This window comes from Brachyistius frenatus, unplaced genomic scaffold (assembly GCF_029030835.1).
Source record: "Brachyistius frenatus isolate BFR_SWC_R1_liver_20210118 unplaced genomic scaffold, ASM2903083v1 Contig_156, whole genome shotgun sequence".
NCBI lineage: Eukaryota > Metazoa > Chordata > Actinopteri > Embiotocidae > Brachyistius > Brachyistius frenatus.
In genome coordinates, this window is record NW_027210755.1 from 802501 (window position 1) to 829914 (window position 27414).

Below are 27414 nucleotides of genomic sequence, written 5' to 3' on the forward strand. Positions count from 1 at the left end.
TGACATAATGAAAGCCCCGAGAGAAAGGACCGTCTGAGATGGGAGAATTTCTCTGCCGAGGAATAAAACGGTCCGCGCTTTCTCAGGAAGTTTCCAGCAGTTGTTTGGGGCTGAAAGCGACTGGAAATGGTCGCTCATAAGTTAGTCCGATTCTTGTTCTGCAGCCTGCTTTTACAGTAGCAATGTCAGAAGTGTTTAGTTTCTGAAATGTGGGAAAGTAGAGACGTATTTGAAGTGTTTTGTTGGACCAAAGAGTCCAAAACCACAAAATATTCAATGCAAGTCATCGGTAATCATTTCCTACTCACTGTTTAATGAATTGGTTGTTTCAGCTGTACTCTGCAGGCAGGCCTCGTGTACGGAGGAGATGTAGTGAAATACTGACACCGTGAGAAGAAAATGAGTCTGAAATGGAAATGAATTGACTCGCTGGAGTTATCAGCCGCGGATCTCTTCCACTGATTTGTGTGCGAAGGTCACATTTTCATTACCTACATGGTGAAGAGCGAACGAGTCCCAGTCACGGCGTTCCGGTCCGCTGAGCAACCATCAAAAACTCCAATCAAATATCCTGAAAGGCAACTCTGTACAGTCAACATGAGCCGCGCGTGGAATTCATTTGACAAACGTGTGTTTCTGTCGCCCTCCTTTTCCCACAGCAGCCCACGGAATATTTCGACATGGGCATCTTCCTGGCGTTCTTCGTGGTGGTGTCGCTGGTTTGCCTCATCCTGCTCATCAAGATCAAACTGAAGCAAAGGAGAAGCCAGGTTAGTGTGTAAACACCCGCACACGGAGGAGAGGGACCAGCGACCGCAGACACAAACTTCCTTACGATCCCACTTGGAGTCACACGGGGCCAAACTTCTGCGCGCCTCCCAAAACAAAAACCCTCCCGAACACGCGGCGGCCCGTCTTGTTCTTCCCCGTCAGCGCCACTTCGCTGGGAGTTGCGGGCGTCGAGTCGGGCGACAGTAGCTCCGCCGCTGATTGATTCCTCTTGTGTGTTGACAAAAAGCTCTCAGTGGAGGCTTCTGTCGGGAACATGAATCAGGATTAGCATTTAATTAATGCTGATGAGAGTCTGGCTGCTGGAGATGTCATGACGGAGCAGGAAACCTACAGCGGCATCCGTTAAGACGGGTGTCATCCCGCCGGCACACGCGTGTCGGCTGTGCACGTTTTGTTTTTTTCCTTCGTGCGTGCGTGTGTGTGTGTGTGTGTGTGTGTGTGTGTGTGTGTCACAGCAGCGGATGACTCGTTGGTGACTTCCTTTGGTGGTTAATTAAGAGAACCCAGCTCACACCGGGGGCACATTTGTCACGTACAACAACTTTTTCCTTCTCCAAAATGTGAGAAATGAACGCTCTGCTTGGGGAGTAAATATTGTTCAACCAGTGACTGTAAATCCACGACATTACTTTTGGTTTTAATGAAAGATTCCTTCAGGGTTTGTTAATTACAAACTGAAATTACAGATTTTAACGTCCTCGTGTTTCATGTTTGTCAAGCCTGCGATGAGAATCCCTTTCATCCCGGAGTTCGTTTGCTCTCTTGCTGAATCCACATTTCCTTGAAAAGTCTACAATTATGTTCTCGTGACCGAATGTGAAGAAAGAAACATAAATAACTCTGTCTTGTAAACAAGTGATGCACCAGCAGTTTAGGCTCTTAACTACAATAAATCACAAAGTCCGTTTTACACAAGTCGTTAAGTTTTATCCCGATAATTCGTTCGGTGTGCGTCAACTTTCCACTCGATATTTTTCAATGTGACATTTTTAAGGCAACTTGAAGGAATTTAAAAGATGAAAAGAGGCTGGTGAATCAGAGCCAGAGAGATCTGCTAATGCATCAGTCAAGCTTCGCAAAATGATGTCGAGCGTCAAAGGGAAACATCTGAGATCACATGTCCACTTGCCAACGGTGACGTAGCGACACTTTTCGGGACGTTTGCCTCAAGACATCATCATGATGTCCTCACAGTTCGCTTTGACATTTCTGTGTCTTTTAAAAGTTGATAATCAACCACGCCGACATTCGCTCTGATCCCTGACCCACCTCCCTCCCTCCCTCCCTCCCGCAGAGCTCGATGAACAGAATGGCCATCCAGGCGCTGGAGAAGATGGAGACGAGGAAGTTCAAAGCCAAAGGAAAAGGCCAGCGCGAGAGCAGCTGCGGAGCGTCTGATTCGCTGAGCAGCAGCTCCACCTCCGACTGCGCCATTTGTCTGGAGAAGTACATCGACGGGGAGGTAAGAGAAGACACCTTTATACTTTGTGTGCTCTTAAATGTAACGGGTTCGAGTCATTTTCACGACTCATTTATTGCCTCAAACTTTGGCTTCATTTCTGACAGAAACTGGCTGTAAACTGAATTATTTGATCCGTTCATTTAAAAAGAAATCTGAAAGATTTGGACACAGCCCGTCTGTATTTGATGGACGCTTTTATCCACAATGCCTCCCGAGTATCATGAGTGCATAAGTGAACCACATGGGAGCCAAACCTCTCGGCTCTGGCCGTGCTGCTGTGGTCATCCAGCCGCTGAGTTTGTTTTCTTTTCATTACATATTCTGTAGACATGAAACATAATGCACTTATGTGGACAATAGAGTGGAAGTTCCCCTGGTGTGCTCGGGGACCGCAGTCCTGCCGTCTTTAGTGACGTTCTTTCCGCTACCTTTCAGATGTTTGCTTCAGTCTTTGAGAGCACCTGGAGAGATAAGCGCACCCAGAGTGCACTGGGTTAAGATTGTGCTTCCTGTTTTCCCAGTGCGGACTTATTTAATACTCGAAGGAGTCATTGTCAAAATATGTCTCCTAATCTTGGACTTTGAGGATTTGCTGGAAAAGGATTGCTCATCCTCGTTCGCGGACGCTGGAGGGACAAACCCCAGTCCCCCGGGAGGAGGAGGAGGGTGGGGGGGGCAGCGGAGGGCATAGTTAGTGTGTGTGTGTGTGTGTGTTTTTGTGGTTATGTGTCTCTTCGGTAAGGAGGAGAAGAAAACACTACAAAGCGTGGCGCCAGGATCGCACAGAGGAAGTGGCGATATAAAAGGCTGAATGGCATCAAAGCGTTTTTTTGAGCCGTGAACCAAGCAACAAAAGCTGTGGTGGAAAACAGCCGAAAGATGAGTCATATTAAGCCACAGAGCAAAGTATTTATGGCAGTGAAAGAGTTCTCGCTGGAATAGAATATTAGAATTCATACTGCTCCGGCTTTTGTGTCTTGAAATTCCTCCGTGCCAATCCTCCATCTGAATACAAAGTGTTTTCCTATTTTGACATCAATCCTCCAGTGTAAGTCTGTTGTTTGTTTTGCTCCAGAAAGTGGCGACATTGAGCATCAAAGTTGTATTTGTACTGAGGTGTGGCATCGAGTTAAGAGTTTTGTTTGTGGCATCATGCGAAGTTGGCTCCTCTGGAGTTTAAAGACCTGTTCAGACTCCCAACCATCAGCACTGCTCTGTACAGCTTTGCTGCCCCCTCCTGGACGTCCGGCCGCTGTCGGCCCCACATGAATTCACCCACGGAGATGAAGCCCTGCTGCAGTTCACCAAAGACATGATTTGACACGCAGTACTTGCAAAATGACCGTTTAAGTCGATCCGTTCCAATAAATGGCCCGCTTCACTTGCAGCCACTTCTGAAGCCGCGATTAACGGCAGCCGGTGCTGAAAAAGAACCGAATCGTTTTCGCAGAAACGCTGCAGGATCGCTGACGTGTGTCTGGTGTTACGATATGAAAACTGAAAAAGTCCAGAGGAAATGATAATTGTGTGTTCCCCCTGCAGGAGCTGCGGGTCATCCCCTGTGCTCACAGATTTCATAAGAAATGTGTCGACCCCTGGCTGCTGCAGCACCACACCTGTCCGCACTGTAGACACAACATCATCGGTGAGTTGCTTCTGTGTTCAGATACAAGTTATTTTAGTAAAAGAAGCATTCCCCCCCCCCCCCCCCCCCCTCTTGGTCATAAAAAAACAAAAAAAACAAAAGATGCATAAATGTTGTTGTTGTTGTTTTTATTTGTGAGATTGTAAATGCTTTATCGTTCATCTTTACAGAGCAAAAGAAAGGAAATCCGGGGCCAGCTTGCATGGACCCCGGTAACCCGGTCCACGGCAGGCAGCGGGTGGTGCTGCCGGTCCATTACCCCGGCAGGGTGCACCGCGCCGGCCAGGTGACCGCCTATCCAACCAGAACCAGCATGGACCCCCACGGAAACCCCATCACCGTGCTCACTGTGGACCAGCACCCAGATCCTCAAGGCCTGTACCCGCCGCAGTCAACGTCTGCCTTTCTGCGGAGCTACCACCCCACCCTCCATCTGGAGCACTCGCTCAACCCCCACCACTGCGGACTGGAGCACCGCGGACCCCCCGCCTACCCCGCACAGCCGCATCACGCTGCTTTTAAGCGACCCAAGTTTCACGGACGCAACTTTTCCCGAACTGCGTGTTTTTCGCAGTACGAGACCATGTACCAGCACTACTATTTTCAGGGGTTGACTTTCCCTCAACAGCCTGAAGGTGGCCAGGGGCCCGCTGTGGCGGGGCAGCTTGGCGGAGCAGGAGGAGCCCACAAGGGCCACCACGGCAGAGCCTTTCAGCAGGGACTGTTATACCCCACAGTGGTACACATGGCGCCCGCCTCGTCTTCGAGGATCGGTGACACCGGCAGCACTTCTGGCCTGAGCTGTTACCATGGCCACCGCTCAGTGTGCAGCGGTTACCTCGCGGACTGTCCCGGTAGCGACAGCAGCAGCAGCAGCTCCGGCCAGTGCCACTGCTCCTCCAGCGACTCCATGTTGGACTGTACCGAGGTCAGCAACCAGGGGGTGTACGGCAGCTGCTCTACTTTCCGCAGCTCGCTGAGCAGCGACTACGATCCTTACATCTACCGGAGTAAGAGTCCGTGTCGGGGCTCTGCAGGGGAGGCAGGGGCCGCGGCCTGCACCGCACTTCCCGCCGAGGACTCGTCATCCTCTGCTCCCTTGGGACATGACTGCCTCCAGATCCCTTCTGGAGCCTCGGGATATAACTCGGGGGACCACCTCTCCAACTGCAGCTTGGAGCCCAACTACAGCAGTCGCTCATCACTGGAACCCAGGGAGAACAGCAACACTAGCACTACCTCAGCCGGGGCTTCGGAGGCCGCCGGGGCCGACAGGGGGAAGGGGGCGCAGGAGGAGTCGGGGGAGCTCGGGGCCGCGGCCTGTAGCTGCTGCTTCGAGGTGCTTCCTCCCAGCGTGGAGTGCAAAGGGCAGGACTTGGACCAAGCTGGGCCTCTGGCCTCGGGACACTGTCACAGGGGGGTGGAGTTTCAGAGCTCCGTCTCCAAGAACTACTTTGCTCCTGAGCACATGTGCCCTTCCTCTGAGCAGGTGAGCTATGAAGGGCTGCCCTGCTGCTTCTACAAAGAGATGAAGGTCCACCGGGCCACAGCAGCACGTTACACTGAGGACTACGCTGTTAATGTGCAGTATGCAGACTCGGAGGCCTGCTCTGGACAGGGCTGCTGCGAACTCAACCAGAGAATACCCATAATCCCTGAGGACACAGATTGTGAATTGGGCACAGGGGCAGAGACCCAGAGTAGTTTATTACCCGTCAACGTCACGGTGGAGGCGGAGTGTCGGACGGGGGAGCAACACGAGCCCACGGAGAGGTACTTCACCTCGGGACAGTTTAGAGGTCAGCTATACCCTCAGGAGGAGGAGACCCGGGCTCTGTTCCACCCTCCGCTCTCCGCCTGCCCCACCGCACAGGGAAGCAGTACTTCAACAAACGACGGAGGCCTGGGCCTATGAACTCGAGTCCAGAACGAGCGGGACTCAAGTCAAAACATGCGGTACGGTGTCAGTCAGTCAATCGTTGAAACCCTCAGTTGCCTTGTTCTAACCTTGCTCTCGGAGCGCTGAATGTTATCATCTTAGATTGTGTGGATTTCTACTGAAATGGCCTGTCATTTCTAGATATGCGATGTATCGAGTTCATTCCTGTGGCCACAACCGTCTCCAGACTCGGAGACGAAGTGATACTACGAACACGGATGGAGGTTGTTAACGGAAACTAGATTTAGGTTGATACCGGCATCTATCGGAAGGCTGTCTGCTGCCGTTAGGGGTGAGTCATCCGGGCCCATTTCTTGTGAGATTTTTTTTTTTTTTTTTTTCAGATTTTATCAACAAAAATCGAGACTCCATCTTCTGTGCAAGCTCTAGGAATCGGAGATTTTTTTTCTCTACAAAAGTACACTCTTAATTCACAAACACCTACATGTATACATGTTGTATATGTGCGCACATGAACACTGACTGCCTATAAAGCTTCAACCACCAATTGAAATAGGTTCTACGGACATAGCTATACCAAAACAGAAAGACATGATTGTTGTTGTTTTTATTTTTTTTACTTTTTTTTTTTTTTTACTTTTTTCAAGAGCAGGGAAATGGGTCTTTCTAGGTGTCTGTGACCCACACATTTCTCGAAGGAGAAAAAGCTATATATTACAGAAACAAATGCATAGAAATGTGAATGCAAGGCTGACACTGGTCTCTATTCGATATACAGAATTTGTTTTATGCATTGCATTTCTGTCCAGTAGTGGCCTACCTGTACGAGAAGCACCGGAGCAACATGAGAGCCTTACGCTGGGAAGCTATTTGTAGCAATATCCAGACACTGCACAGCTTTTGGTCCCACTTCGGACCAAAGTGAGTGTCTCGGGGGTCAGTAGATTTCTTCAAAAAGTGGAGTGTAGCACTCTACGTCCCGTTTGGAAACCCTTAAAAGTGTATTTTTTTTTTTTGCTGTCACCCAATTTCCTCCGTGAGGCATGCTCTAATAAATATCTATAGAGGTTCCAGCATGTATCAAAAGGCCAAAGGAAAGTAGCTGGAAAAGACTCGTATCTCATAAGGGTTCCTTATTGTACTGTGACTTTTTTTTTTTTTTTTTTTAAATGATGCAGTTATACATACCACAGTGTATCCGTTTGAATCATATCGTGCCGTGCATACTACATACTTGCGATATCAATGCTTGTCATTCATGCCTTTCTGTTTGTCCTGCAGACTGTTTTTTTATACTGTTTCTATGAAATATACACATTCTCTACACAGAGGAAAACCTGAAATAACCCTATTTATAAGTTAACCCAGTGCTGTAATCAAGTGAGAATCTAATCTTGCCTTTTGCATAGAGATATGTACCTACTGCAAATATAACATTTTGGGGTACTTGAGTCACTATTTAATTTTTTTTGTTATTGTTTCTAGCACTTAAGAAGATAAAAAAATGTGTACAAAAATTAATGTTTTTTAATTTTTTAAGAATATAATTATTTTCTGTCATTACCATTACAAATGTTTAAAAAAAGGCTAGAAATCGATCTGTGTATATTTCTGTACCTGTATAGCAAACACATTTCATAAATGGAAATATGTTCTCTGAATATTTATTTACTAATATATTTATCTTTAAGCCATGTCTTATGTTCAGAGTGTATGAACGTTTGAGTTATTTGGTTGCTTTTTATTTTGAGAAAAATCACTAACATGAGACTTTGTATATACATGGTAATTGCACACAAGACGATTAAATCTTCTCTGACCAAAAAACTGATTTTAAAACTTTAGTACCATACAGTTTTGTAATTAAAGTGTACAAAGATCTGTAAAATATACAGTTTTATTCAAGGAAGTGTCCTTTTCATTATTTGCACGCTACATTGGGGTGTTTACTTATTTTTCTGCAGCTCTGGGAATGAGCCAATCGGATACAGGGATTGGTTTTTGTAGCTCTTGTTATTTATTGGCAAAACACAGATGTTACAAAAAATATTCAAAACCAACTGGACTCATCTCGCCAGCTTTCGTCACAGATCCAGTGAAAAAACTTTTCAGCAGCGCGTCGTTTGTACCAATATCAGTAAATACTGTAATTCCATAAATAATGGCCACTGACCTTTGACCTCCTGTCAGTGTGCAGTGGCCTCTGCAGAGAGGAGCTCCGGGCTTCACGTCTGAGGACTTGGTGGACCGACCGTCTGTGTGTCTGTCTGTCTGTCTGTCTGTCTGTCTGTCTGTCGTCCAGACACACACAGCCAGTCTTTTTATTGTTGGATTTTCACAGGAGGCATTCAGAGAGCGTCTCACAGCTTGAAACCCGAGTGTAGCGCCACCACTCCACCAGTGAGGTTGTAGTACTGCACGCAGTAGAAACCGGCATCCTCAATCATGCACTTGAACTCCTCCTGCAGAAGAAAAAAAGAAAAGACACAAAGTGACACAACTGCGCGCAGATACGTTGGTGTTTTGCACTGGATAATTAAAACCAATGAATATGTAACAAGCAGTGGCAAATAGTGCTGCAGCACTTGGATTCGCAACATTTATCAACCTTAACAAAGATACGTCCCAGAAGCCAAATTAACAATAAAATACCTGTGAAATAAAAAAATCCTAAATGTCAATAAAAAAAAAAAAAAAACATGTCAATATATGAAAACCAAAAGCATCGAATGTAAATGACAGAGGTGACGTGGTGGAAAGGTCAAATTTGGAGTGAATCGTTTCCGAACTGAGAGTAGTGATGACCGAAAAGAAGAAATGGGTCTTACCTGGTCGGGGAACTTGCGGATGCTCTCTACCAAATACTGATAGGACTTCCAGTCTCCAGCAATCACTTCTCCCAAAACCGGGATCATCTGGAAACTGTATGCTTCATAAAGCCTGAAAGGTGGAGCAGGAGAGAAGTTACAAGTACAAAAAGGGATTTTTAAGAACTGGAACCTCAAACAACCCACATTTAAACACGGTTTACAGACTTCCACCAAGTCTGTGTTTGCAGTGTTTTCTTAGACCAGATAGCTCAGAAAAACAAACTCTAAAACTGCATATGGAAACACACCTTTGCTTTTATAGTGAGAAATTCGTAACCGGCTCTTTAAAAACCATTAAATGTAGCCTTTGAGGAACACGTAGATTTATTAAAACACATCTAAAAGACGGGCTCCTCCAGCTTTACAGTGAACTGTCACGATCTGGAAATTTAAGTGGACGATTAATTGTCACACAAACGATTCATGATTTAATCCTCGTCTTCTGTTAGTTTCATGCCACTATTATGGTACCCGTTATAATTTAGATAATACATATATTAAGATAATATCTGAAGAAGGGAATTGAACTTTGGAACACTATAAATAAAATCACATTTCTGTTTGCCTGGTAGGCTTTCTGAACAAAAGTTTCAGAGAGCAAGCATGACATAAATAACAACTCGTATATACAAATAATATTACTGAAATATCCCCAAAAATGACCTATAATGATAAGTCCCAGTAATCACAATAAATAATGTACTGTAGTGCCACTAATGTGCCATCAAATCACAGCAGAAGAAGAAGACGGTGCAACGACATGTCGTCATGAACAGAGTTAGTTCGTTAGAGTCAGTTAAACCTTAAACCTCACAGAGCGACATAAAGAAAATAATGACATGTTCATACAGATGAATGGAAACGATGCTGAAGAATGATTGTGGACTGCTCCAATAATCACAATCAGATGATTGTGTAATAATTGTGTAATAATAGTTCATCATAAATTAAGCCAACCACCTGCAGGTTTCGATTCTAACCGAGCATCTCATTAATGCTGAGAAACCAGCAGAGGGCAGCGTTTGTCTGGATGTCAAAAAAAAAGCTAACTTTGTTAGGATCATGGAAAATATCCCAACTTTGCCAGATCTCTTTTGAAGAAAATGTAATTCTGCTTTTCATAAGGTAACACACAGAAATGCAACATAAACCAATTATCACAGCTCTTATTGAGAGACCGAAAAACGACAAAATGTTCTTTTACATATTCATTGGATTTCCATCATTTCTACAACAGCTCGTGTTTCTGGATTCACAATATGTGTTCACACCAAGGCATCCATCATGAGTCATTTCTTTTCCTCACCTTGCCAACACAGGGTTTGTCACTTTGCTGAACTCTAAACACATGAATCTGCCGCCAGGCTTCAGGACCCGCAGAGCTTCCTGCAGTGCCTAACAACAACAACAACAACAACAACAATCACTTAATAATTTAAGTCATTCATCGAGAAAAAGAAGCTAAACATTTGTTGGTTACAGCTTTTCAGATGGAACGTTTTGCTCTTTAATGTTATTCAAGTTGACTATCTTTGGATTTTGGACAACGTGAAGACATCATCTTGAACTTTGGGGAATTAAAGCTACCTTTTCATACAGTAAAAATTAACCAGCAACATGAAACAAAATGTGCTATCAATAATGAACATAAGTGTTAATTAAAGCTCAAAGTAAATTGAGAAATAATTTGTCAAAAACTTTTAACTGCGATTCCTCACGAGTACATGGAAATACAACTACGTGTTAAAAGACAACTTAAAAAAAAAAAATGTAATCAACATTTTAAAACATGATTGATGTTTTAAAATCAGATGCATCCCATTATTTTGATTACAAAGCTTATAAGGCCTTAGTTTTGTATTAGAACCTGTTCATACGTGACTTTAACTGGACTGTAAGTGGACAGGTGGGAACACAAACACATCCTGGACCTCTTGGAAGTAGGAGAGATTTCCCTGCAACCTGAACTGGTGACAATAATGCTTTATGCTTTTTTTTTAAGATGACCTTAAATGTAATTTTTATTTTAATAACTTATGCCTCATATCAGACCCACAGCTGTGAAACAGCCACCGCCCCCTCGCACAGTTCATTTACCACCGCATTGCAGAGCCCAACCCTCTCAAACCTGCTGGAATGATCAAGTAATCTGAGCCTGAGCCGACTTGATGAGGTCGATCCTGACTGTTCAGGTTGTAAATTACAAACTCAAGTGTTCAGACATTTACGGATGTGAAATATGTCATAAATGTATAATATGTGTGACGGCGCATTAAAGTGAGGCTACAGCGGTCCAGGACGTCTCATCTGGTTTAATGCCGGTTGCTTCGACGCCTCTCTCTCCTCCTGTTTCTGTAAGTGTTCACATGTTTACTTGACTTGTTTTACGTTCTCATTTTCAAAAAGAGATCCGATCACTGGAGACGCATGATACTGTCAGGAGTGATCACACGTGCTTAGAGCCGTCAACTCGGATGCATCTCTATACCGAGTACGAACAAGCTCTTTAGTCCACTAACAGGCTGATGTCACAGCTGGAATACCAACAGTCTTTATAGGATCATCTGTGCTTTGGAGAAAAGCTGTAGTAATGGTTCAGCCGTTACCTGATCTATATGAGTGACGTTTCGAATGCCAAAGGCGATGGTGTAAATATCAAACTGGTCATCGTCAAAAGGAAGCTCCTCTGCATCTCCCACCACCCATGACAGACCTGACAAGAAACACATGAACAGATGGTGAAGTTAAAAATGGCTGAAGCATGTAAATTGTGAGAGCTGTGGGTTGATGGAAGTTTTCAGACACCTGTAGCTGTAATTCCAGTTCTCAGACTTGAGACAGTTGAATGGCTTCTGTTTCATAGCCTCGCAATAATTATAGTGTATCTGTTCAGGTCACGCTCAGCTCCACAGAAATCCCCCACACTTATAATTAAGTTGTTTTCATCTGCACTTCCAGTTTGGGTGCTGTCGTCACCGGTGTGTCTCTTCCAGACCGTTTGGCACAAATTTCATTTGAATTCATTCATATGTATGCACGAAATGATTCAAGGATGTTGACATTCAGTGAACTCAGTTTTTCCACAGTGACAGCTGCGTAGCTGCATCTGGGCTCAGTGAACTTATTACACTGAACACATTGACGTGCACATCAGTTTCTCCTCCGCGCTGGCTGGTGTCGGTTGGAACAGCTTGTGTTTCTGACATGCTGACCGCGTCGCTCGGATCAATGACAATATGCCAGTGACACCAAAACTTGTTTTCATACCTTCATTTAACCCGGTTAAGCCCGAAGCCCAATGCCAAAAATATCACAATTCATCAAAGCCAAAAATTGTAAAAATGGAAATTAGCGTCGGCAGTTTCAAACACTAAATGTTTCTTTCGCAGCAAAATATTGGTATTTTTGATTAAAATCATTACATCTCTCATGTTGCCAAAAATAATGTTAGCATGATCTCGGTTCTGTAAAAAAAAACACCTTTGTTCCTCTGCGCTACTATGAAGCCTTGAATGACTCAAGAAACACAAGAGAGAAAAAAAAAAAAAATCGGTGAATTTTTGAGTGAACTGCAGAATGGAGCACCGAGGAGAAGTTTGTAGTAAAAATGTAAATAACTCAATATGTATAACACATGGAGCCCCATTTTTTTTTCTAATATTCGTAAAACTTGTCGGCACTTTGGTAAAACGTTTATATAGATTTCTTTCTTTTTAATTTTTGGTAAAAAAAAACAAAAATCCACAGAGAAATTCACCTTGTGATTTTTCTTCCTTTTTTGATTTTTGACATTACAACTGTGTTTTACTCCACAAAAGACATTTTGAGTTCTCACTACTTCCTGCCATGATTGTGCCGTTTTCCACAGAGATGCAGATGTTGGTGCAGTGAAAAATGTGACAGGAGCAAAACAAAACACCCCAAAACTGCCGGGTTACGAATACAAACAAATGTTTTCTACAGAAACGTTGTTTCATTTCACAAAATAGGTCCAACGTGTGGAATCTGCGTGACTGTTCATGACCGTTTATCTAAACCCGCTTCACCCTGAACAGGCTCCCGTGGGGCTTATCCCTATTGGACGGGGTACAAGTCTATCATAGGGCCAACACACAGACAGAAACGAAGATCATTCACACCTCAGGACAATTTTTTTTATAAATTCACCAATTAACCTGACATGCAAGTCTTTGGTGGGAGGAAGCCGGAGGACCCGGAGAGAACCCACGCCGGCAACAAGGGGAACATACAGAGTCCACCGAAGTTCGAACCCTGAACCTCCTCCTGGGAGGCGACAGCGCTCACCGCTGCACCACCAGCCTCGAAACATGGCACAATTATTCTGAATATATCTGACTGAGGGACAACTAGACAGTTGTGAAAGGCTACTTGTGTGGTTGTGGACATGTTTTGGTCTCTTCTCTACGGCTTGCAGGCGTTCGCCGCCCCGCAGAGAGGAATAAGAAACCTGGGTTAAGTGTTTACGCCACATGGACGAGCCACCGTTTCCCAGATGAGTCGGAAGACGAGGATAAAGGCTCCTGTTACCGAGGCGATCTTAACGTGTTCAGTAACGTGAGCAGGACATCCCACAAACCTGATCTGGGTGCTTGTAGACACGATGACTGAAACCTCAAAAGTTGAAGAAAAACACAGGGATCAGGTGTCCAGCTCGAAGACATTTGCAGCATTTTTAAAGTTAAAAGCTCACCAGCACGGATGTCCATGCCGTCAGCCTTCTCTTTGCCCACTTTCAGCATCTCCTTGTTGATGTCACAGACCACGGCTCTCGATTCTCGCCACTCCTCCTCGTCCTCTGTGGAGTAGTTGTTGGAAACGTCCTGCCACGACGGCGTCTGGCCGGACAGCGCCGCCCGCCGCTTCTGCCGGTCCTGCTGGGTGCGGACGTACTCCAGGAAACGGAGAGCGATGTCGCCTGCGGGGGAAGATGACCACAGCAGAGAAACCAAAGAGAAACAGTCAGAAGTGTGACGCCTGTTGAGTTCTCAGCCGGTTTTGCGGACGTGCACACGGACTGCCGTACCTGTCCCTCCCGCCACATCCAGGAGCCGAGCGCCGGGCTGCGGGTGCATGACGTGCAGCAGCGCGTCCTTCCACAGCCGGTGAACCCCCAGACTCATGGCGTCGTTCATAACGTCGTACTTCTGCGCCACGTTCTCAAACACCTGATACACTGAAGAAGTCAAAAGAAGGAGAGAACGTCTGCCATCCACGGTGTCCTCCATGTTTACTCAGTTTTAGTTTCACCCAGGAAATACTGACTACATTGAAGGTGGCACAAATTTAAACTTAATGCCAATTAATATTATCTACATTTCAAATCAGTGTTGTAATGCACTTCAAAACTTGATGTGCAATAATATTATTTTATGTACACTATTCCCACTTCATATTTATTTTCTATTATTGTATCCTTATTTTTCTATATAAAGAAATCTGTTGATGTTTTTTTTTTAACTTTATGCTCCCACCTGGAGCTACGCTGCTGATTTATTTGTATTTTTTTTCCACAACGCAATAACAATAAAGGCTTTTAACTTTTAGTTTTACTTGTATATAAAGAATGTCTTTCATTTTCAATAATAAAGGATATGTGTAAATACTCAAAAGTTATGACACGGGGTATTTTGACAAAGAAAAGTGCTTTCACAATAAGTGACATGTTCATGGAAATACTAAAATGCTCCAAAGTTAGTACACATTAACCGACACCGACGTGGTGAACCAGAGAGCAGGTGAAGCAGCTCCTCCGGTGTAAACGTAGACGTGCGGACTGAGGGAGGGACGACTTGACAGGACAAGACACTGGATCATGAGACCGGGTCGGAGGACAGGAATACTCCGTCACACAGAACCGCAGAAATAGTCCGGAAAACATTCCCATCAGCATCAGCGGGATAAAAAGACGGGAAGGCAGCACGTCGTGCCACGCCCACACGCGTATGCCACGCCCACACGCGGTATACCACGCCCACACGCGTCATGCCACGCCCACACGCGTTCTGTGTTACCAACCTATGAAACTCCATCTCCTTGATTACATATGAAAACAACGGTGTTGGTGTAATATTTAAAACTTCATCTCGAGTGTGTTCTGCCACTTTTGAATTGGGCACACGTAGAGTACACTGAACATCAGCCACGTTGGTCAAAGTTCCTCTTCAACACGTCGCAAAGCGGAAAGAATCAACTTCAAGCAGGTTCAGAGAATGTTTTTCAAGTTACTGAATGTCACTTAATGGATCCTTTGTATGCGGAATTGTCACGTAAATCCTCACGATTCTAAAACCATATGACTTTAAGTGTGTACGTGCTCGGGGACGCAGGTGACGTTAAATAGCACGAATTCATAATGAAGTCCGTCTCTCACCTCTCTTCGCCTTCTCCGCCTCGGGCACCGTCTCGAAGCCGAAATGTGTACTTCTGTCTCCGGCTGCATCGCTGAAACACCGACAGGACGACGGTGCCCAACAACAACCGGAGCGACCTGAAACACCAGCGGCGGCAGCGAAGATGTTCCTGTGAGACAGACGGATCACCCGACGGACCAGCAGCTTCACGGATGCCGCCATGTTGCCTGATTATACAATTACGCGACAGGATGTCGTCACCGACAGGCGACGGTGTATTTTATACCCAGATCCTTTCGCACAATAAGTTTAAGAATAAGAATAAGAATTAAAACTCTCCCCCGACGTGCAGCACGCGAGGCTCCGCATATCCCCCCTTGCAGTTAATTTTTTTTTCTCGATTTCATTCCTTATTCTTCTTTTTTTTTTTAAAAAGAAGAAGAAGAAAAAAAAAAGGCTTTTTTTTTTGTCGGCTTTAACAACTTCAAAAACTCATGAAAGTTGGTGCCTGACGCATATGCAAAGTTTCGTGCTATAGTATGACTTTTTTTGGTGGAATATTTTGGATGACTTTTTGGAGTATGACCTTTTTCTGAACTGCGTTGACATGTGAAGTGGGGATCAAAGCCAGTTACTCTGCTCTGACCACTGTATCATACTGTATCATACTGTATCATACTGTATCATACTACAGCACGTCGTCAAAGTATTCAAACAAAGTTTAAAATGTATTAATGGGATTTTGGGGGATAAAATTTGTGGTAGTTCAGACGTAAATCCAAGAAGTATTAGACACACCCTTTATTTTTTGTTATTGATTTTGATTTTTGTTTTGTATTGTTGTTTACCTTTGGTTTGGTATCAGTATGACTGCATTTACAAAGCAAACCCAAAACCGTGTGCTTACCCTTAGGGGGACTCGCCCTCCGTGAACCACGGGGACTACCTTCCTCCTCATCAGGTCGTTTCCAGCTCTGAAGCGGCCTTCGCAGACCGCTGGACTATCTTCAGCGCTGAAGAAAGAGTCGCGTTAGGAGAAAGAGCTTCACGTTGTTCACTCAGAGCTTCCAGAGACTGAGCCGACAGTCTGGTGAACTCAACAGGTAAAAGATTCTCCTTCACCAAGGTTTCTATTAATGGCTCAGATTCCACCTGTTGATGGTGATTCAACTTTTAAAGAAGTTGAAACGTTTGGAGAAATTAAAAAAGTTGTGCATTCACTACACATTACAGGGAGATATTGAATATCACCGCAGACCCCCTTGGAAACACGTATATCTACTGTCCAAATATTTATGGACGGTGGCGTTATAGGTTACAGTGAGTTAAAGATTTGTCACAATGCTGTCTAACTCCTGGGAAGATTGGTGGTGCAGTGGTTAGCACTGTTCCCTCTCAGTAAGAAGGTTTAGGGTTCATGCCCCACCTTTGTCATCACTTAAAAAAAAAAAAATCATACTCTAAGATGTCCAAATTATGAAAAAAAAGTCATACTTTAGCAAAAAGTGACCCAAAAGTCATTTCTAGGTCACTTTTTGGCCACACCGATCGACGAAAACAAATTCTTTTGATAACTTTTAATTCCAAACATGTTAAGAGTGCACAGAATACATTTCAAAAAATGGTGACTAAATTAAAAATGGCCGGCTTCCTGCTGAGTTGACGTAATGGTGCATTGGAAGTTTTTTTCTGCCATGTTTCCAAAAATCTACAGCACCACAACTCCAATAAGAATTATATTATTATTATCCTTTATTATAAAGGATTAGAAATGTAGGACTTTTTATCTGACAGTGAATATAAAACATGTCATACACCCATATATAGTTTTCTAAGTTCAACCTGAATCACTTCACAATTATTCAGTATGCTATTGTACAGAAAATTACATCATCCTACATAACGACATGATATATATAGACATATATATAACTGTCATTAATTCATTTGCCTTTTTTGTCCTCATTGTTCACGCAGTCTTTCAGGGAGTTCTGGTTACTTACATTGAAAACATTAATAGACAAAACATATCAAATGATGACTGTGTTATCTGTGCAGTACAAAACCATACTTGTGTCCAGATTTCAGTTTATTTGAAAGCCAGTTTTATTTATTCATTTGTCAACTTTTTGTCTTTCTTTTTTTTTTGCTTGATCAAATAACTGCTGAGGCCAAAATGTCAATCTGAGAGTTTTAAAAGCCAAAGTGATGATATGAAATAGAAGTGAACCGCCACGCGTACAATCCGACTCCATCCAGCTCCACCTGCTGCTGCCCTCCACCTCAGACCTCCATCCACCTTACAAAGACAAGCAGCACATCCTCACATCAGATGAGCTGCAATCACTGAGTTCATAAATTTTTTTTCATGGTTAATGACTTCATCATCCAAATGGCTCTTTATGATTTTTAATTCTCAACAGCTTCCCTGAAGGCTGGGGTGAAATCTGGTGTATATAAACAGCTTTCAGCAGCATTAAGCTGCCACAATAGAAGGAAAATCGAAAGCATTTAACAGGCCAACGCATGTACTGTAAACCACTGAAGGGTATGAGGCTGCCTTAATTGCAACAGGATCATAGACAATATTACAGACTAAGGCGGATCAGGACAGGCAAGTTCCTGCACGGCCAGTAAACCTCTTTCACTGGGATCTCTTTCAAATCCATCCAGGGAGACCTTCTTTTTCTCTCTCTCTCTCTCTAACAGTACTTCTCTCCGAATCTACCTGAATTCAGATCCCTGAGTGCAGAAAGTGGCAGCTATTATCTTCCATTCTTCTCACTTTCTCGTTCATACAGTAACCAGACACTGCCCTCTATTGTCCCATTGTTGCCTTAATTACCGGTCGACTGGGGTTCAGAGAGATCCTCTTACTCCAGTCTCTTTTCCTTGGCTATGGGAAGGTTGACCAGAGGGGGTCTGCAGGCCGAGGCTTTGGGACCCAGAGGAGGGATGAGATGGCTCTGAGTCGTTAAGGATTCATGTTACAACTTTACAATTACTATTGAGAGGAAAAACATTCAGAATCAGAGAATTTATTCAGCGTTTTTAGTGACATTTCTGGTTGTTTATGGCAAATAAAGACTTTTTTATGACCATAGCAAGCATAAAATGAGTGATATCAAACATCACATCGCCAGTAGAGGGAGAGAGAGGATCATTTACAGATTGCTGTTTTTAGTCTCATGGTTTGGAAAAACAGAGCAATTTCCTCTCTCAATAACTTAAAGCTGAGCTTTTGCTGACCTCCAGAGGACTTTTACCATCAATAGGTGAATTACAATATCTATTAGCTTGTGAATAAATTAAAATTCGGTTCAATCAGAGGCTTATAGGAAGTTCACAGGTAACTTGATTTTTGGAAGTCTTACAACCATGTTTAAGGAAACCATGACAGTTTCGAGGTACTGTTGTTGATAAATTGTGAGGTGGCGTTACAGCAATTGCACTTCCATATAGGAGCCTGTTTTGACGCATGTGGTAAGATTTTAGAGGATCACTTTGCTTCTCCATGGAGTTGCACTCACCTGGCCAACCAATAGAAACACAGACTGCTGTCAATCTTTACAGAAAAAAAACCCCAAAAAACAGCCCTAAAACAGTTTCAGACCGAGCAATGATGAAAGAAACAGAAAAACACCTTTCATGAATTAAGAAATCATCTTTCCAAACATCCCAAGTGCTGCAGCTTATTACACATCCTCCCGTGTTTGTTTTATTTTTCACCGTGTTCCAGTTGTAAAGCTGGAGTCCTGCTGTTCCCTCTGAAATGTGCAGGTTGCATGCTTGACCTCATCACGGAGGGGAGCCAATGGGTTACACATGGCACTCCAAAGCCTCCTTCTCTCTCTGTGTGTGTGTGTGTGTGTGTGTGTGTGTGTGTGTGTGTGTGTGTGTGTGTGTGTGTGTGTGTGTGTGTGTGTGTGTGTGTGTGTGTGTGTGAGAATCTCCAAACAATCTGGGAGTCATTTCACATATCTGATAGGTATTTAGCTTTATGGAAAAAACGAGACGGTGGTGTAGATGTCCCACCATGCAAACACTGGAGCCCGAATCTGTTTAAGGCAAAGACCACCATTTGATTTTTACACACAAAGCACAAAATATTTCAAATGGAAAGGAGGGGAGGAGAATGGGATTAGCTTGATCCTATATTTGTGGCCCATATGTTTCTCAGCAACTCGCCTATCTAATTTTGAGTTGGATGATGAAATAAACTGACGTCTATTGTGCAGACGGAGCAAAAACAAAAGAATAAGCACAACAAAGGCTTAAGAAACATGCATACAGTGTTTATTTAGCAACCAGGACACATTAAATAAAACTACAAAGATACTTCACTTATACAAAAGATAGATTATATCCCATTCACATACAAAATAACAATAATTTACGGTATAAATTAAAATTTTCACTATTTTGCTATTTACAATTTCATGAAAACAAAGTATTGGCCCCCTCATGATCATTTCCCACAGGGCTTCTGGTGTTGTTTTCATGTCATCGAGCACTACAGGACATTCACATCAACTACAGTTTGGGAAAAGACTGTTTCCGCCGCTCGGAAGATAGCGCAGAATTTTCCGATTGGCTGGAGGACGGGACAGAAAATGGAAGTTTGCATAATTCACCAGGCTATCCAAACAAATATGCACTTGATAGATTTTAACTGTCAGATTTGGTTAGCTTGCGTTGGATTTGAATGCACATTCATTTCCCATCGCTCCCACATCGATGCTCGCTCTCCTCTCCCTCTCTCTAAGCATCGTCTGCTCCGAACATCACAGACCCAGGGGCATGTGCTCTTGTCTTGCAATAATTAACATGAGCTACAGTTGAGCAGACAGGCAGAACATAGCACAGAGTCACATTTTTACAAACTTTCTACGGGTCTTCATCGTTTTATGGGTCTCCAATTCTGCCTGATTCCTGAATACCATAAATCTTTTGACTTGAATGTCACTGCAATGCCGCATCATGCGTAAAATATAACCTTTAGTTTCAAGTGCTCAGGTTGCTGAGTTGCAAGTAATCTTTTCACTGAGACTGAATGCAGAAGTGAATAAGTACTGTTTCATCTAAGCGGAAGTCAAATTAAGTGCCTTGAAGTTTGGACCTTCTTTATGTATCCTGCCGGTAACAGAATATATTTGGGGTTACCGTCTGCTGAAACATGCAGCCCCACAACAGAAAAGGCTAATTACTATCCCAATGGCAGAGTACTCGAACTTGACCTTTCACAAGTAGTTAAAATGTCAGCAATGCACAGAAAACTGCTGCAAACCTGCTGTCAGCTTGTGGGCAGAACCGCCAAGTGCTTTTGGTGACATCTTTGTCTGGGTTCATTGTCGGCGCTCAACCTTTTGGCCTGAAATCGACATGACAAGTAACAGCTTGAGAGTCTTGCAGAATTTAGACTATTTACTGCCGTCTGTGACGAGACATAAAAAAAAAACCTTTGGGAGTTGATGAGTAAAAAAAAAAGCTCTTTGACGGGTCACTCAAATGCTTTGCCGAGACACAAAATAAAAGAGCAGTCATGAATATCATTATTCCCACACTGAATTACATAATATACAACAATATTCACCCCCCCACCCTCACAATTAAAAGACAATTTAAAGTGAACAATATGTTCAGTAAATGTCCAGGACTACACATCAAGAGCACAGAAATATTAGAAACAAAAAAATGATTTTAAAGCCTTGTCTGTCATATGAAGAGTTCTATTCCAACAGGTGTTGATTTGGGGAAATTAGGAATTAATAAATTATCTAATGTCCATCATGTACTGTAACAAAAATGTTAAAGATCCAGTCTGAAGAGGTGTTCCATTGGGCTTACTCACTAAAATGAATGCTTTCAATTATTGTACAATACCTGGTGACATTTTGTTTTACATTTAAATCCTGTTTTGGAATGAAACTCTTCATATCTGTATTGATTTTTAAAGAAGTGCAGACTTTATTGAGGGAGCCCAGTTCGCTGTGTTGAAGAAACGGATGTGAGGAATCTGAGACGAGAGATGAGGAGATTCTGAAGGCACTTGAACACCATCAAACCGGAAAGACTCCCACCCACGGCCGAGCAGAAAAGCCCTCAGATCTTCCCAAGCCTCCCTAAATGGCAGTTTGTGTGCAAAACTGCACCATCCAACCCCCCCACCCCCCCCACAACACACACACACAAAGTGAATGAGACTACCTCTTCTTCTCTCCACCCCAAATCCTCGAGCGCTGAGTGAACAAGTGGGCGAGCGCACTCCCTGTCTCTCTCTGATCTTTTTTGTTTTGCGGCGGGTGATTCATCCCCAAAGTGCTGTGATATCTACCTTCCGTGTGACGTCTCCATGTCCTGTTTCCCCTCTCCTCAGAAAAGCACATAAAAACATATGAAAAAGAAACATGAGCACTTTGCATTGAAAAGACAACTCTTTGGATGGGTGGATTCTGGCTTTTGGCTGCAAGTGTTCATTTTCCACATGAGGCAGTTAGAGGAGTTTTAGAAAACTGTTAAGCTGTTAAGTGTTAACAGCGTGTGTGTGTGTGTGTGTGTGTGTGTGTGTGTGTGTGTGTGTGTGTCTCAAAGACTCTGTGTTTTTCATCTGATCCTTGATACTGATGAAGAGTCTGTTGCCACTGAACTGAAATGAAGTTAGCCATCAGTCTGCACCCGGCTGTATCGTGTTTCCACTGGTGAGCCGGCAGTCTGGAGGGGTTTCTGGAGGTATGTTGATTGGTCGAGACGTCCGTGGGCGATGGAAATGGCTTCCTGCATGTTAAAAGCGTCCTTGTATCTTTGTTCGAGCTGCACATCTCCCTCCATCCAATCTTTGGCTCTCCTCTCCCACACTGCGGTCACTGACAGCCCTGCCTCCTCCTTCCTCTTTGGTGCTGAGCAGGATGGGAGGGCCCAGCCTACTACGGCCCATATAGGCCAATTTAGTAGCAGTCTCTCAGTCAGTTGTCATTAGCCACTCAGTCGTTGGCTTGTTAGCGTAGCGCCTCATAGAGTTTCATTGTCTGAGGGCCTGGCATTTGACGGCCCTCGTACATAGTAGTTGTGGGTGGCGGCGGCGTTTGGTTTGCGGTGGAGCGCAGCAGCAGCAGCAGCGCTAGTTGCCCACCAGAGGGCTGAGGTCACCGTGGTGGTTCTTTAGCTTCTTCTTGAAGAGGGAGATGGTGGAGGGCCGGTACAGGATGATCCAGGGCTCAGAGGACGCCGTGCTCTGGCTGCAGCTGTCCGATCCACTGACTGTCGGGATGTTCGGGGACCTGAGAGAGAAAAGTGAGGCAGACAGGGAAGGAGAGAGTAAAGACAGAGGGGAGGTCGAGAGAAAAGAGCAGAACAGGAGAGGGAGGGATACAGATAGAAAGAGGACAGAGACGAATGGAAACAGGTGGAACAAAGGAGATGAGTTACAAAAAGTGTCATATTGCCATCTAAACGTGTAATGTTGCATTAGAGACTAATGTCAGTAATACTTTAGCAGTTGTGATGTTTATTGCACTTCATCCACCACTGCAGATGTTGTTATTCCTCTAAAATCGACAACTTTACCAAAGATTGGACTTTGTTTTACAGGATTTCACTTTAATCATGGAAAATGTTTCATATTGGTCCATTTGGTGAAAAGTTTCTGAAATATTTGTAGAATCAAGAGAAATGGTTTGCCTCGCACTAAAAACATGATTTTGGACCAATCAAAACTTATTTGTTTAAATATTAAATTCATGTTCAGGAGGATTAACAAGGGAAAATATATAACTATTTTTATTTTTTTAATTTTTTTTTTTTACTTCAAATGAGGAAAAGAGAAGAAAATGTCTCCCGTTTGACTGAAAATATCTTGAATCTTAATTTGGTCGACTGTTCCTCATTCCTTTGCACTGCTATGAGCGGGACCTTTCTTTAAATATTCTGTCTTTAGCTGGTCGTATTAAAAGACGACACAAGAAACAGTTGCTGAGCACAAAGAACGCACACATTTTTTTGTTGGGATTATCTTGTTATTATTATTATTAAAACCCCCAAAATTTAGGAAAATTGACAAAAACAATTCTCCACATAGTGCCCTCAACTGAGTGAGCGTCGTCCTGTTCTTTCATCTTTAACACACTAACGATGAAAGCTTTGAAATGGGATGTGTGGCTGATCATGCACACCTCCAACAGCCTCATACTTACTTGACTGTGACGTGCAGCAGCAGCTTCGCCACCATGGCTATGACAGTCAGTATGAGGAGAGCCGCCAGTGCGTAGATGGTCCACACTGCGCAGAGGGAGCAACAAGACACAAGGTTCACTAACTCGGTAGATTTCAGCAGACTGAAGAGATTAAGCAAGCAAAGACTCATTCGAGCACCGCTGGCACACCTGTTAGCAGTGTTCAGCCAGAAAATTGTCAAGAAATGGTGATACATTATCAGCGCACATCTGTTCTCTTCTGCTTGAGAAATACCTCATATATATCTGTGATACAAAGCATTTGGGGCTTTGGTAAGAATCATATTTGAAAGGAAGTAGAAAACACGTCAGTCCATCCTGCGTGGCTTTGACAGGACGGCTGATTGTGATCAGCAGGGAGACCCAAAGTAACTTCGCTTCTGAGTCACAGACAGGGAAAAAACAGCCGTCACGTAGCATTACTTCCATGTATGATCAGAGGAAGTCATTCTGGGCCAGAGAAAAGTCTCAGCAGACCGAGATGAGTTTAATACTTTGAGAGAAACCAGGTCATGCTAAATGGGAGTTCTTTCTTTCTAAAAAAAAAGAAAAACTTCCACAGCAGCCCTGCAGAGGTAAGAGAGAGGTGCAGTGCATCGTGGGTGTTAACATACTAGCGCCGTGGCCGGTGGTCTCGCTGGGTCCAGCCCACTGACCTGGCATGTTGTGCTCCGGTTTACCGGGGCTGGACGTGATCACGTAGAGGATCTGGGAGGAGCGTCCGTTAGACGTGCTGTTGGATCGCTCGGTGACGCCGCCGGCCAGCTGGGGCACCGCCGTGCTGGAGACGTCGTCTCTTTCACTGTCGCCATCTCCTTCAGCCTCCATCGCTCGGGTGTCTTCACTCCTCAGCGCTGTGGAAACAAGAACAACGAGTTAACAGCTGAATGTCATTACTTGAGCTACGAGGTGGAGATTTTACATTAAATAAGAATATAATGCATTTTAAAAAGTGACCATAAAGTTACTTTTCAACCTTTTTTTTTTTTTTTTTTTGCTCATTTTTAACTGCTCAGCAAAAGATGATGGTACTACACTTGAGCGACCAGCAGATATTTAAACTTCAATGGTAGTAAACTTTCTTCTCAAGTCCAAAAATATTAGCATTAATAAACACAACATGGTTACAACAGTGTAGTTATAGTATTTGTTTTCATTTAAGGGTGGCAATAATTGCATATTGTCTATTTTAAAGTAAATGAAAGCACATTGTGACAAGGCTTTACAAAATACTGTTGCTGAAATTCAGGTTTAAATAGAGAGGCAATGAAATGAGTCGATAAACATCTTCATGAGTTTAAGAAGAAATTGTTGGTGGGTCGGTCAGTCGGTTTCAGCGGCTTTAAAATCCAGACTGAAAAGTGTCTAAACAATATTGGATTGATTGCTATGAAAGTTTGTACAAACATGTTTGTAGTTGTTTCACAGGAGACGATGATGGAGCTCCCCTGACCTGTCAAAAATGAACACGGAGAAGCAGCTTTCATGTTCCACGTATCTGGAACAAACTCCCAGAGAGCTTCAGGTCCGCTGCGAATCTCAGTTCTTTTAAATCGAGGCTGAAGACTTTTCTGTTTGCCTCCAGCCTTTTCTTTATTCAAATAACTACTTTGTATTTTGTTTGTTTAATTTTTTTCTATTTTACTATTTTTATCTCTCTCGCTGCGTTTTCACCTTTTGTCTCATTTAGCTTTTTGTCTTGATGCCTTTTATGTGAAGCCTCTTTAATGACTTTGCTGTTGAAATACATGATACAAATACACTTGCTTTGCTTAGCTTTGTCTGACACATTTTTAGTTTTATGTAAAACATCATGACTACAATTTGTGGTGTTAGTGGTGCAGACACTTGGGAGGATGAAGTGTTAATGACTTTGATGACACAATGTGTTTTAGGATGATATAAAACACGTCATTTGTCCACATTTCTAAGCGGGCTGCTGGCATTGCTGTGGACTCTTATTATTGTTGTTTTACACATTGAGGAGTTCTTTGTGATGTAACACATTACTGAAATGAAATATATGTCAGCAACAACAAAACAAACAACACCGTTGCCGGGGACGACCACAGCTACATCGGCAAGTCTTTATGTATCTCTACATAATTTGCATTTCATTATGCAGAGAAAAAGAAGAAAGGAGAGGAAAGTAGACGCCATTTTTATTATTCCGTTTATTTATTGGATCCATCTTAAAATGTATAAACCATTTCTGAGTCTTGGTTTCCATTTTCTGAGCAATATTGTATATATGTCTTGCTTTCAGCCAGCCCTGAATGACTACACTATCACAGTTTTGTGGAATGTGACACATGACTTCTTCGGAATGACTTTTCTCTTGCCTCTCAGGGAGGCGAGCGCTGAGTGCAGCGTTCTGTGTGAGACAGCGGAGAGCAGAAGTGCTGCCATGTTGTTGTAATTTCTACAAGTTGAGGACATAGATCATTTAACGCTGCTTTAATTACGCCTGTGTGTAAACTGGGCTGTTGCGGCAGGCATGCAGTAACAGGATCCACCATGGCCGTCGTGTTGTTGAAAGTATATACAACAGAGGCACGAGTGAATATTTGATACTAACTGCATTTGTTAAGAAACAGATTGACTTTGCAAAAACACTCGAGCGTGTTGTAAACATGTGGTGCGGAGAGCTTTTTTTTTCACCACTACAGACATGATTCACAAAGTGTTTGCAATAAATTCTGTTTGCTTTAACCTGCTTGCAGCACCAGATGGGCACAGTTTGCTTCATAAAACAACAGTGCCAGAGAGCACGGACCATTTAAACTCATTTATGTGTTCCCGGAGGAAAGCAATATCCTAAATAAGTCCTCTTCTGCCTTTCATTTACTTCTTCTAAACATAGATGGGATTTTTTTTTTTGTGCGTTGAAGAATTTTCCCGTCCTTCTTCTGAAACGCCGCTCTCGACAAACAAACTGTGGAATGTCTCTCCCTGATATTTACGAGTGTCACTTCACCCTGTCATTATTTTTCTTACATCTTAATTTTACAGTGACGTTCGGTGAAGAGCAACAACTCAAATCCTTCAATCAGCTTCAGACTGTAATCATCTGCAAATGAGATATTGTGCTTCACTCATTAGCCTCAAACAGGTCTCACAAAAAGTGGAGATGTTTATCTCTTTCTGTTTCGTCTGTGGGCAGGTAGCAGAAATGATTAAGATATCTGTGATCATAATTCCCACATTTAAAAAAACATCCTGAGGCTAAAAGCGGCACCAAACTGGCGCCGACCTACGAGAATCTCAGAGAAAACAAGACATTTTTAAAAGTGTATTTGACAGCGAGTGAGTTTACAGAGACGGCGGACGGTGGAGATGACGCTCTACTGCTTGGACAGTTTGCAGCGCAGATAAACTCTGACTAATCATCAAATACTAAGTTTGCTTTTCAGACCCCAGATTGTTCACCAGACTAATAAATGAATTTTAAATAATCCCCAAGTCAAGTAAATACATACATGACGGTGACTTCATGGTCATCACTGAATATCCACTAAAGTTTGAACAATATGTTGAATTACTAGTTTTAATTAATTAATTGAATTTGAATAATTAATAGGTTGTTTTTTTTTAGCTGGAGAATATAACATGTTGATGGTATATCAAGTCAATATTTGACTTTGTTTTATATATGAAAATAGATTTTTTTAAAAAATCAATTTTATCTGTCTATATACATTTTCTTTTAAAAAAAAAAATCAGGTTTATATGTATTAATTCATATTTTTATTTTTCATCACCCCCTGAGCTCCCTCAGCTCCCCTCAGCAGCTCTGACAACAGTTCTTACATTAAACACCCAGAACTACTTCCAAGTACTATTTGATCCAGGCTGGTCTCACTCTTCCATGAATGGTGGTTGGAGTTAAAACAGCGTGGGATACTTGTTTTCCTTTTCACATAATTGCTCAACCGGAGCGAGAACTGCCCCACATGTTCCCCATTTACAAACAAAATCCCCGGGTTCAGTCACAGCTGAAACGCACTGCCACCGTCATCTGAGAGCGTTTATCCTGAAATTACCGCTTCGACCTTTTGAACAGCCTACAACCAAGGAGACACTAAATGTATTTAGTGTTGATACTCAGAATAACTGTTGTCTTTCAGTTTCTGTTTCTGTCTTTTT

The 27414-nt window shown here is 43.2% G+C and overlaps 3 protein-coding genes across 6 annotated transcripts in view; 1 reads left to right on the forward strand and 2 right to left on the reverse strand.

The window, feature by feature from the left end:
* Window positions 1-7704, forward strand: part of znrf3 (zinc and ring finger 3) — a 68842-nt gene extending 61138 nt beyond the window's left edge. For 2 of the 3 annotated variants that reach the window (XM_069716352.1, XM_069716351.1), the window contains 4 exons: window positions 660-770; window positions 2087-2254; window positions 3797-3899; window positions 4070-7704. In XM_069716352.1, the coding sequence (XP_069572453.1) occupies window positions 660-770; window positions 2087-2254; window positions 3797-3899; window positions 4070-5814 (2127 nt within the window). In that variant the 3' untranslated portion in view covers window positions 5815-7704. The remainder of the gene's footprint in view (window positions 1-659; window positions 771-2086; window positions 2255-3796; window positions 3900-4069) is intronic. The other variant, XM_069716353.1, reaches the window with a different exon arrangement.
* An 89-nt stretch (window positions 7705-7793) lies between these two features.
* coq5 (coenzyme Q5, methyltransferase) lies at window positions 7794-15271 on the reverse strand. Its single transcript, XM_069716354.1, has 7 exons — window positions 15061-15271; window positions 13714-13863; window positions 13381-13605; window positions 11276-11382; window positions 9976-10064; window positions 8628-8739; window positions 7794-8261 (listed from the first exon to the last, which is right to left on the reverse strand). Exons 1-7 carry the CDS (start codon window positions 15260-15262, stop codon window positions 8160-8162), a joined length of 987 nt encoding a protein of 328 aa, XP_069572455.1. The 5' UTR covers window positions 15263-15271; the 3' UTR covers window positions 7794-8159.
* A 5970-nt stretch (window positions 15272-21241) lies between these two features.
* The window catches only part of kremen1 (kringle containing transmembrane protein 1), a 57457-nt gene continuing 51284 nt past the window's right edge, over window positions 21242-27414 (reverse strand). Inside the window, exons 7-9 of one of the 2 annotated variants that reach the window (XM_069716381.1) lie at window positions 23925-24122; window positions 23230-23314; window positions 21242-22317 (exon numbers count right to left, since the gene is read on the reverse strand). In XM_069716381.1, coding sequence (XP_069572482.1) covers window positions 22158-22317; window positions 23230-23314; window positions 23925-24122 — 443 coding nt within the window. In that variant the 3' untranslated portion in view covers window positions 21242-22157. Of the gene's footprint in view, window positions 22318-23229; window positions 23315-23882; window positions 24123-27414 lie in introns of both variants that reach the window. The other variant, XM_069716380.1, reaches the window with a different exon arrangement.